The 12,297-nt window shown below is 41.5% G+C and overlaps 1 protein-coding gene across 13 annotated transcripts in view; it reads left to right on the plus strand.

The window, feature by feature from the left end:
- DTNB (dystrobrevin beta) overlaps positions 1–12,297 on the plus strand; it is a 241,753-nt gene that overhangs the window by 202,192 nt on the left and 27,264 nt on the right. For 8 of the 13 annotated variants that reach the window (XM_005213006.5, XM_059891335.1, XM_024998836.2 and 5 more), the window contains one exon: positions 5,466–5,486. The exons of the other annotated variants lie outside the window; for them this stretch is intronic. In XM_005213006.5, coding sequence (XP_005213063.1) covers positions 5,466–5,486 — 21 coding nt within the window. The remainder of the gene's footprint in view (positions 1–5,465; positions 5,487–12,297) is intronic. 13 annotated transcript variants of the gene reach the window in all.

The raw sequence follows: 12,297 nt of genomic DNA on the forward strand, positions 1-12,297 counted from the left end.
AAGAACACTGGCGTGGGTTGCCATTTCCTTCCCCAATGCATGAAAGTGAAAAGTGAAAGGGAAGTCACTCAGTCGTGTCCAACTCTTCGTGACCCCTTGGACTGCAGCCCACCAGGCTCCTCCAACCATGGGATTTTCCAGGCAAGAGTCCTGGAGTGGGGTGCCATTGCCTTCTACATGTTTGCTGCTGCTACTGGTAAGTCATTTCAGTTATGTCCAACTCTATGTGACCCCATGACGGCAGCCCACCAGGCTCCGCCGTCCCAGGGAGTCTCCAGGCAAGAACACTAGAGTGGGTTGCCATTTCCTTCTCCAATGCATGAAAGTGAAAAGTGAAAGTAAAATCGCTCAGTCGTGTCCGACCCTTTAGCGACCCCATGGACTGCAGCCTACCAGGCTCCTCCGTCCATGGGAGTCAAACCAACCTAATCAAACCAACTCTAATTGATAATTTTGCTCTATTAGGAGCAATAAAATAGCAGATAGCTCTAGGTTTGGTATATTGGGGCTTGACAAAATATAGAATAATTTCAGTCCTCACTACTTTTTATTGAAAAAGATATTACAGCACCCATACCCTAGAGCAAAGGCATGCTTGGCATTTAAATGTCCTCACCTGGACAGCTTGCCTGGCACTGAGTGGAAATATTTACCAGCCCTGTAGCAGCAATACCAGGATACATTTGTTTATGCTGTAAATTCCTACTGTGTTTCTGTCTATACTCTGAAACCATTGTATTTCATGGTATGTCACAGTTAGAAGCCAGAATGGAAATCCCAGTGTGTAGTACCTCAGAAGCCAGGCTAACGGGGTGGATTTAATCCTGTGATAAGGTGAAGTCATTAAAGGCTTTGAAAACAATACTTTAGGAAAATGTACACAGCAGGTCAGTAAGAGGAGAAACTAAAGGATAATAGGAGGCTAGTGAAATCATTGGCTTCCCTGGTGGCTCAGACAGTAAAGCATCTGTCTACAATGTGGGAGACCCAGGTTCAATCCCTGGGTTGGGAAGATCCCATCCCCTGGAGAAGGAAATGGCAATCCACTCTAGGACTATTGCCTGGAAAATCCCATGGACAGAGGACCCTGGTAGGCTACAGGCCATGGGGTCACAAAGTGAAATCATTCAGGCCTGGAGTGACAAGGGTCTGGACTTGGAGGGGAAATCCAGGAACAGGTCAGCTGAAAGACTTTTCTTCAACTTCATCATCAGCCTGTCCTTTAATAATAAAGCTCGTGGTATTAGCAGCTTGGGTAAATGGAGTGTTTGTGTTTTGAACTGACTTTTGGCTTGCTTGAGAATCATTTCTTTTAGTCTTGAGCTAAGTTTTTTCTAGCTTTGGTCCTGGGTATTAGGGTATTTGGAGACATGTTTCTACATTAACCCTGTTAGCAGGATTTCTCCTGAGAAATTGTCTAAATGGGTCTTGTTCAAAGAAAACCTTATGCCTACAACCTGGCCCAGATCCATCAAATAGCTGTCAAGTACCCAACTAAGCAACCCAGTCACCCACTCAAGAGAGCAGGGGCGAACTTAAACACATTGGGCCGGTGCAACATCTGGAGCTACACAGGGCTGTGAAAGCTCTACCGTTGTGGGGTTAGTCCACCCAAAGGACAGGAGATTATGGGGGATTTACCTCCCTTTCAGAAAAATGTTCTCAGATATTACCCAGAACATAAATGGGAAGGTATCCCAGGGTGATTTTTGTAAAAGGCAAAAATGTTTATGCAAACTGAAGGGAAGTCAGAATGCATTTCCCCTAAGTATCACAGAAAGCTTTCCCGTCAGCTGATGGGCCTTCGTGTTCCTCAGAGTTCCTGGCCCTGGTCCCGTGTACATTACCCTGACCTTGCTATGTACCCCTAAGCAGAGGGAGCTGATACCTGCAACTCTGTTCCCAAACCCTCCGTTTCTTTGTATTTCCAGCTGTTGTCTTTTAATTACAATTTCAGTAAAATAAGCAGGACCTCACTGCTCTGTTTTGTAGGATCCCCTCCCAGGTTCTTAAATGTCTTATCATTATCCATCTGACGGGCTGTGGTCATTCAAAAAGGGAGAAAGGATTTGAAAACATAAACCAGGAATGTCATCTTTTTTAATCCGTCGATTAAAATTCACAGTTGAAAATCTCAGACCTTGTGTGTCCAGCTTCCTAAAAGGGTTATAGCATAATCTTAATTTGTGTATTATATGCACTCCTAAAAGGTTATGCATAGGAATCATTGACTTCTATTAAAATCTCAAAGATGTTTTCCTACTATGAAAACCACATTTACCAACAAATAGTAAAAGTACCCTTCAGAATTCTAATTTTAGTTTCAAGGGACTGTCTTGCTTTCATTGATGTTCAGTCCGCCCGCATTTAGTGCCCTCATAAAACAGCTGTAGGTAGTTAGTCAGATGGACAGTTGAGCCATATGATCTGGGATACTCATGAATTAAAATATACCACACAGTAAGTTTCTATTTCACATGGAATTCTTTAATTTTATTGTTCCAGGGAAATACTATATCTGTGTCTGTTTATCTGAAAATTGATAATTTGAAGAAGTGTACATGTGAAGTGTCACCATTGTTTGTTAATTCATTCAGCAAAAATCGTAAATTTGGGGGAGGGGGGATAAGGCAGGGTAAAAACCATTTATTTAGCAGAAACGTATTGAGTTCCTAAGAGTCCTGTTCAGCTATGTGGTATATAATGGTGACTAAGACTCAGTCCCTGTCTCCAGGGAGTATCAGGCACCTCCTTATTGTTGTTTTTTTTCCAAATGAGGTAATACAGACTGACACTCAAGTACCCATGTTTCAGAATGTATCTTTTCTTTACGTTTTTTCCCTCGATGAATGAGTCTATATGGAGAACCTCTACCTCAAACTTCCTATTTGATCCAGAAATAGTTGGATGTTGGTGTTTGTTTCTAAATCATGTTCCCAATATTTTTCTGCCCCTTTTTCCATTTTTCCAATATTGCTTTTGAAATACATTTACCAAATGAATTCTGTAGTTTAAAATTTTAACCTCATTTGCAAATGAGATTTGGAATATGAATTTTTAAAATATAGATGGCAATGACTACAATGGCTGTGGCATTCCTCTGGCCACTGAGCCAGATATCCCCCACATGGATGGGTCTCCCATATTTTCAGGTAACTGGAGCAATCCTAGATTTGTACTTTATAATTAAGGCATTGTTACTCCCCTTTAAATCAACTTGGCTACTATGCCTGACTTGTCATCAGTCAATCTTTACGGACCCCAACTAATTGATAACAAGAAGGTTCTAAGACTTTATATCTGACCTGTTTATTATGTTGACAGAGCCTTTATCTGATTAACTTTGGTGAATTTGGATTAAACAGCATCCTAAGTAACACTTAACCAAAGTCTCTGCCAATCCCAATGCACATGGGGGCTCTCTGAGTCCTAGAAACACTGCCCTGTCTACTCAGCCCATCCTAACCTGGCATACATCTACTGCAAATTATCACGATCTTATGTCGTTAGATAAATTTTATAGAGCAGAGTCACAAATGTGCAAACATGAAACTTTGCTTTCTGAACTTCCCTATTTTGTTGAGCCACAGTGATGTTGTCTTCAATACCCAGCCTGGAGAAAGCAGTGAGAATAAAGTATCTTAGAAGCAGTTCTAAGACATTATATACTGGTCTTTTGATCTCAGATGCAATTCCAACTTGTCAGGATTGCTCTGTCCCTCCCCTGCAAATTTCCATTTCAACATTTAATGCCAGCAGTAAACACATTTTGAATTGTTTAATAACTCTTCTGTGGCTGTTTGCCTTGCCGGATGAATGGGAGAAAAGTGTGCTGCCTCACAGGGAAGCCTGACTAGGCAGGAAGGACGTTACCCAACTGTAAAACTCTAACCCCTTCTAACTGGAGCCATGCATACCAGATGCAAAAGCTGGAAGATGCTAACTTCTTCAGGTGAACTCAGCTAACACTCAGGCCCCTCTTTGCCTGGGTGCTTGTGGTTCTAGGTTTGGCCAGGCATCTAGCAGCTGGGGCTTTGATAACGAAGAATATCTTCCGGTGCTGAACTGGAGTTTCCTCAAGAGATTGTTGGTGCTCATATAATTTCCAGTGCATGTCTCTCCCTTGCAGGAATAAAATGACTCTCTCCAGATTCTTACTGTTCCTCTCCCTTTTATAATCCCTTGTCTTTACTGAAATCATTCTCACCATTGCTCCCAGATCTGCAGACTGAGAATCACTTATCTATTCCCAAGACTTCCTACACACATATTTAGTAAAGACAGTCTGCACGGATGGATCCAATTTAAATGGAACTATTGCAACAGCTTTTAGATTTGTGTATTTGAGCAAAGAGCAGAGGTGTCATGACCACAGTTACCCATCATGAGGCACAGAAAAAGGAAGCGAAGAGACCCATTAAAAGACAGAGTAACTTAGAAGCACAAGACTGAAGAGAGAGGAACTCAGAAGTGTTTATCTCCTCCTCGCTGTGCTTCGTTCTTCAGTGTCTACAGCGGCCTTCTGAGAGCTAAGGGTTAGGAAAGGCCTTCTCTGAGTACCATCACTGTAAGGCTCTAAGAGACAGAGACCATACCTTACCTTCATGTTTCTAGTACTTCATGCATAGGGAGGAGTAAACGAACCTGTGTTGGAGTAATGAGACAGCCAGGTCAAGAACTCTCTTTGAAAAGCCTCTTAGCACCTTGAAGCAGTTTCCAGTTTAGAGGGGAGGGGAAGGGGATGCATGTGCATCCTTGAGAAGGACCACAAAGTGACCAAAAGCTCCACACGTGGAAGAGAGGAGACCAAATAAAAGAGTCTGTGGTCAGATGGAATCTCTAGTGTCTGGGAAGTTCTTAAGAGCACTAGTTCTCAAACTAGCAGGATTCAGAATCCGCTGAAGGGCTCATGAAACAGTGCTGCCCTCGCCCCCAAGGATTTTGATTCTATTGGTCTAGGGGGATACGGGGCAAAGCACGCATCTCTGACAAGTTTCCAGGTGATGCCGCTGCTGCTTGGTCTGTATTCTGCACTTTGAGAACCACTGGCATAGAGATGTGTATCTAAACACATGTGAATATTGTGAATGGTGAAACAGAATGATCATTGAGCTTTTGAGTCATGGTTGAGCTGCTTCTTTCAGTTCACCTCAAATAGTGATGTAACCCTGGGCAAGTCAGGTCTTTTTTGTGTATAAAAGGGGAAGTTGGACTAGAGGCTTTATGCGGTTCTTTCCTTCTAACTCTAGAAGTTAGCATTTAAAGAACTGGATGTGGCATAAACTTGCCATTTGCACTGTCCACCTGATGACGCTCTGATGGTGGTCAGGCTCTTGGGTCTCTGAACCCAGGGGTCTGACCTGGTTTGCCCTGTTCTGTCACTTTTTTCCAGATGTTTGTGGTGATGGGCATTAATTTCTCTCCTTTTTTCCCTCTACTGTTTTTTTCATCTTCACCACCTCTAGGAGGAAGAGCAAAAACAGGCAGTAAGTGAACTTCAGAATTCTCCATCTCTTGCTTCCTTTGCATGTTCTTCTTTTTCTCATGTAACTGTTGCATACTTTCTCCTCTCCTCCCTGCATCCAGATCATTTCTGCAGTTGGTCTTGTGTACAGCCCTCATCAGTTCTCTCCCTGGTGTTGTCAAATGGCCTGAAAGCCCTCGTCATGTTTACCTAATAGTGCATGTTCTTATTTGAAACCAGAGCTTGTTGAATTTGTCTTCAGAGTACACATCTATTGTGTTTATTTAAATATGCATGATTAGCCAGGCTATAATTGCACTTATGTTCTCTGCCGCTTCATGATTAGGGTGACTTTAATTGCTTGAAAAAACTTTCAGGATGGTGGGGGTGACCTCGGGGCTGAATACTATGTTGTGAATGACTGTGCATGAAGATGTGCATTGAAGTTCCTTTGATAACTTTAGATGTTCTTTAGTCTTAAATAGTCTTCTCGGTGTTCCAGCTCCAGCAGCCTTCTTAACAAAGTTACCAATGAAAGCTAAGTGGTTGATCATGCTGTAAGTGATTTCCTGTTCAGAACTACTCCAGCGGGATCTCTGGTTTTTCTGAGCTGCTTGGTGTTTAGGGAAGGTTTATGTTTGTTTTTATTTTTCCTGATAGCCACTAACCCACATTGGAATCAACCGAGGGTATATCAACAATGGTAACACCATATGTTTATATAATATAGTCAGGTTTTCAAAGCATACATTTTTTTATACAAGCTAAACCTGATTTTTAATTTAACCTCAAGGCTTTTTTTTTTAAGTGAAATATGTCATTCAGTGTACTCATTTCTTATTCAAAAAGCAAATTTATCCATGTTTTAAATTAAGAATAGGAATATAAAACATTATATTTACTATTATTTCCAGTTAAGAGAGCAATGGAATCATAGGGAAAGGATGTAAGAGGTGAGTAATGAGGGGAGGAGGCAAGAAAAGAGAAAAGGAGACTGTCAAAAAGAGGGAAAGAAGACAAAGATGAAGTCAGAGTAGGCAACAAGCCCATACATCTCAATAGCTTTAAAGTAACAAAATCTTGTTTTTGTCTTTGCTTTATTTGTTTTGTGTTTTCCTCACTTACACATCATGCATTACTTTCATCCTATGGCACCTTTGTATCACTGGGAACATTCACATGGGCAAAGCAGTAAATGATCAGGATGGAAGGTCAAGCCCAGCCCTTAAATGCTTTTCCCAAGAAGTGACACATATCACTTCCACTCTGTTCCATTGGTCAAAGCAAGACATATGACCACACTTAATTTCAGGGAAGTATGATCCTACAATAACAAACAATAGAATGGGAAAGATTAGAGATCTCTTTAAGAAAATTAGAGATACCAAGGGAACAGTTCATGCAAAGATGGGCACAATAAACGACAGAAATGATATGGTGATATGGACCTAATAGAAACTGAAGATATTAAGAAGAGGTGGCAAGAATACATAAAAGAACTACACAAAAAAGATCTTCATGACCCAGATAATCATGATGGTGTGATCACTCACCTATAGCCAGACATCCTGGAATGCGAAGTCAAGGCTTTAGGAAGCATCTATGAACAAAGCTAGTGGAGGTGATGGAATTCCAGTTGAGTAATTTCAAATCCTAAAAGATGATGCTGTGTAAGTGCTGCACTCAATATGCCAGCAAATTTGGAAAACTCAGCAGTGGCCACAGGAATGGAAAAGATCAGTTTTCATTCCAATCCCTAAGAAAGGCAATGCCAAAGAATGCTCCAACTACCGCACAGTTGCACTCATCTCACACACTAGCAAAGTAATGCTCAAAATTCTCCAAGCCAGGCTTCAACAGTACGTGAACTATGAACTTCCAGATGTTCAAGCTGGATTTAGAAAAGGCAGAGGAACCAGAGATCAAATTGCCAACATCCGCTGGATCATCGAAAAAGCAAGAGAGTTCCAGAAAAACATCTACTTCTGCTTTATTGACTATGCCAAAGCCTTTGCTTGTGTGGATCAAAACAAACTGGAAAATCCTTAAAGAGTTTGCAATACCAGACCACCTGACCTGCCTCCTGAGAAATCTGTATGCATGTGAGGAAGCAATAGTTAGAACTGGACATTGAACAACAGACTGGTTTCAAATCAGGAAGGGAGTACATCAAGGCTGTATATTGTCACCCTGCTTATTTAACTTCTATGCAGAGTACATCATGAGAAATGCTGGGCTGGATGAAGCACAAGCTGGAATCAAGATTGCTGGGAGAAATATCAGTAACCTCAGATATGCAGATGACACCACCCTTATGGCAGAAAATGAAGAACTAAAGAGCCTCTTGATGAAAGTGAAAGAAGAGAGTGAAAAAGTTGGCTTAATACTCAACATTCAAATAATGGCATCCAGTCCCATCACTTCATGGCAAATAGATGGGGAAACAATGGAAACAGTGAGAGATGTTTTTTTTCTTGGTCTCCAAAATCAGTGCAGATGGTGACTGCAGCCATGAAATTTAAAGATGCTCCTTGGAAGGAAAGTTATGACCAACCTAGACAGCGTATTAAAAAGCAGAGACATTACATTGCCAACAAAGGTCCATTTAGTCAAAGCAATGGTTTTCCCAGTAGTCATGTATGGATGTGAGAGTTGGACTATAAAGAAAGCTGAGCTCCGAAGAATTGATGCTTTTGAACTGTGGCGTTGGAGAAGACTCTTAGGAGTCCCTTGGACAGCAAGGAGATCCAACCAGTCCATCTTAAAGGAAATCAGTCCTGAATATTCATCAAAAGGACTGATGCTGAAGCTGAAACTCCAATATTTTGGCCACCTGATGGGAAGAGCTGACTCATTGAAAAAGACCCTGATGTTGGAAAAGACTGAAGACAAGAGGAGAAGGGGATGACAGAGGATGAGATGTTTGGATGGCATCACCAACTCAATGGACATGAGTTTGAGTAAACTCTGGGAGTTGGTGATGGACAGGGAGGCCTGGCATACTGCAGTCCATGGCATCTCAAAGAGTCAGACACAACTGAGTAACTGAATTGAACTGAACTGATGATCCTCCAGTTTGTTTAGAAGAATTAGAAAAGCAGGTGCTGGTAATGCCCAGGGATGTGCTTTATAGCTGAAACTGTTTGCTGGGAACTTCTTCCAACCGTCCACCCAGACTAGCATCTCCTGAGCCCACTCTGAATGTGCCAGCAAAGTATGTGATCAAGAACACCCCATAACTTACTGAGAACACCATTCAGAGGAGGACAAACATGGTGGATATTTATTTTAATGGCAGCAGTAAGGGCTTCCAAGAGACACTTCATTTTTAAAAAATTTTATGGATTACTGTGTAGTCCAAGAATCAGAAATGATCACTTCTGGCATATTACTTCTCAGGTCAATTTAAAGCTGACCTTGAGCCGACAGGGGATTAAATAACAACGTGTTCATTCCAGTGACCTTTGATCGTGTGTGAGATCATACTCTCCTTGAGACTGGCAAAATGAGAAGCTAGACCCAGATCTCTGGAGCCTGCCGTGAACAAGCCACTTGGGTACGTGTGTTGGGAGTTCTTGGTCGCTGAGGTCCTGAGCTCACAGTGTAGTCCTCACTGTCCCAGGGGACTGTCCAGAGCATGAATTGGTACAAATTGTTTTTCCCTCATCCTTCTCCACTGTGATGTGAGATAAGACATCCTGCTTTGTGCATACAGGTAGAAATTTCCTCTGTCTGCATCACAGGTTTAAACTGGACCCACCTAAGACTTAGCTACTGCTGCTGCTAAGTCGCTTCAGTCGTGTCCGACTCTGTGCAACCCCATAGACAGCAGCCTACCAGGCTCCTCCGTCCATGGGATTTTCCAGGCAAGGGTACTGGAGTGGGTTGCCATTGCCTTCTCAGTGAGGTACAAATTTGAATGGACTGGCTTTTCCTAGTTCACCAATATTTGTAACATGTACAGCTGGGAAGACCATACAGCTTTAGAACTCAGGCATCTGCTTTAATCTGTATCATTATTGATCAAAGCACCAAAAGGTATTTACCACAGAACTAAGTCGTCAACCTTTCTTCCTCCCGGGTTCAGACTGGTAGAGCTTAATTTCTTCTCTATCAAAATGCATTACCCTGTATGGGTTGTAAAATAATTATAAGATTTTTTAAATGAAGAATTTACTAGACATCCTTCCCCACACTGGCTCTGTAAATCCATTATAGAGAACTCTTTATACTATTTACCTTCTTCCCTTTCAGGGATTATTTTAGTTTTTGGGGAATTTGAGGGAAATGGATGATAACTGACCTTAACTGTGATTTGGGGGCTGTGGTTCTACCTTCAGCCTCCTCCACTTTTCCAGTACTTTTGTGACATTAGTACCTCAGCTGATAATTCTTCTGTCTTTCCTCTCCCCCTTCCTTCCTCCTCCCCCTTCTTTTTTCTCAGATCTTAGGTTTGTAATTAAGGGTAGAACTGCCTGGCTGTTTTAGATAAGACTTCACTGAGTGACTGTTCGACCCATGATATACCCTACAGTTTAACAGACCCAGGAATTAGATTATATCGGTTGAGTCAGGGTTAATCAGGCCGATGATAATCGTCAGACCATAATTAAAGGGCCTTGTCTGCCTTTTTCACTACCGCATCCCCTAGCCACTAGCCCAGCGCCTGTCCCATGGCAGGTACTCAATAAATAGTTGCTGAATGAAAGCTTGTATTAACCAAATGTATAAGATATTGACTTAAAAACTGTGTAAATTTATAGGTTTTTTTGTAAGGGACATAACTGGTTCAAGAACCTAAGCAGTAATTTTGCTCAAGGTACTTCCGTATAATAGGTAGATCTATCCAAGGGACTAAATGATGGTTCAGAAATGTCCTTTATAAAAAGAATCAGAAAAACAATTTTCAGCATTACCAAAAGAATAGGAAGAACAAGCCAATACATTAGTATTTTTATTAACTCTCTTACTATTTCTCTCTAAAGAACAGATAGATTATGTGGAGTAAGAGCATCGTCTCTTTTTTAAGCACAAATAATCTTTAAAATTCAGGATACCTGTAGTTGTTTGTATCCATTGAAAATACTTTGAGCATTGCTTAGTAAGAACCCAGTGCCCATAACCAGAAGTGTGGTACAGAGGGGTACACTAAAGTAGTAGCAGACTGGTGAAAACCCTGCTTTGATAGTGGCCTTGAACTGTGGACTACTCCCTCAAGGTCAAACAGTCTCCCAGTCATACTCTGGAGGGATTTCAGTGTACAGATTTATTCTAGGGACACCTTAAGGGTCCATTTTTCTCAGCATTCCATAAAATTTCACTGCTGCATTGCTAATGCCAGATAAAATGAGCTATCCAAGGCAACAGTTCACTTTACTCATGTAGCGTGTATTCCTTTAAACATTTCTCCAGCTCCTTCTATTAGAAGATCATTACTTTTTATATACAGATCAGCATCAGAGTTAAAGACTGTAGACAGTAATGCATAAGGATAGGGGACAAGGGTGACCTTGATCCCAATTCGAAGAGTAGTGATCAGGAGAGTTATATAGGTGGTAATCTGAAAATTATGTAATTAGAGGATCTTGGGGATTTCACTAAGAGAACATGCCTCTATTTCAGACAGTTGGGATATCAATTGGATCTTGCCCCAGGCCCTTTCTGATTTCCAGAACCAGACAACCACCCCCACATAACTAAACCAGAGAAAGCATGGTGTGGGCTAGCTCTCAGAAGCCCCCTTCTCTGACCATGGCTTCACCAAATACAGCCATGGTTGACCTGTGATTCTGCCAGGACAAACCTCATGAATGTTAACTTTGTAAGTTTAAGAGAAAGTACTTACCAAAAAAAGGCTAAACAGCAACAAATAAAACCCTCCTCATTGTCCATTAAAGAGATTATTGGTGAACCCCTTGATGTGTTCGTGGGTCGGTTTCCCTCTTGGTTCACTTCATCTTTGAACGCAGTTTCACTGAAAAGTCATTCACATGCCTCTTAAAAAATTTGCTGGAATTCCTTGGCCCCACTATATTCTGCAGCAGAAGTCCGAGTCTTCTGCTTCCTGACAGGCAAAGGATTGCCATTTATTTATTTAATCTTCAAGCAATGTCTTATTACATATGTTCATTTGAGCAGTGGGTGAGCTTGGCCTTTTGGAGGATCAAAAGAGAAATCCTACGCAAATACCACCCTCAAATAGTATGAACATTATTTCAGGGTTGGCATGATGCCCTATATTCAGAAACACAAGCCAGGTCAGTGATAACCAGAGCCTTAGGCACCATTGCTGCCCTCCCTTCCAAGTTGGCCAGCTGCACTAATGGATTTTGGTAAACAAAGACCAAGGTGCTGAACTCTGACCATGCCCCAAACCCTTAGCCTGGTTCCCAGTCCCACTCTTTGTACATCTTCCCATAGATGGCCTCATGAAAGTCTTCAAACATGGTCACATTCACCAGTCTTGGCTCCTGTACTTACTTTAGGCACCTGGTAGCTTGTTGGGGTTTTTTGTTTGTTTTCTCCAAAAGAAAATGTCATAGCAATATTGAAAAATAGGTACTTAAATTTCATTTCCCCCAAACTCCTTAAACAGAGAGAGCTTATAGCCTGAAAATATTAGGGTAATAGCTTTGGCTCTTTGCAGCACCCCCAATATTTTTCATCACTGGCATCAATCACAAGCTGAAAGGTTGCCTTACCTACTTGGTTTATTTTCCTCCTATACTATATTTATATCTTTTGTTCTCATGATCAGAATGCATACAATATATGAAAAATATATACCAGAGCCTCTGGAAAAGGTTTCTGCACACCAAGCTGGAGACGTTCGC

The sequence above is a fragment of the Bos taurus genome, chromosome 11 (assembly GCF_002263795.3).
Source record: "Bos taurus isolate L1 Dominette 01449 registration number 42190680 breed Hereford chromosome 11, ARS-UCD2.0, whole genome shotgun sequence".
NCBI lineage: Eukaryota > Metazoa > Chordata > Mammalia > Artiodactyla > Bovidae > Bos > Bos taurus.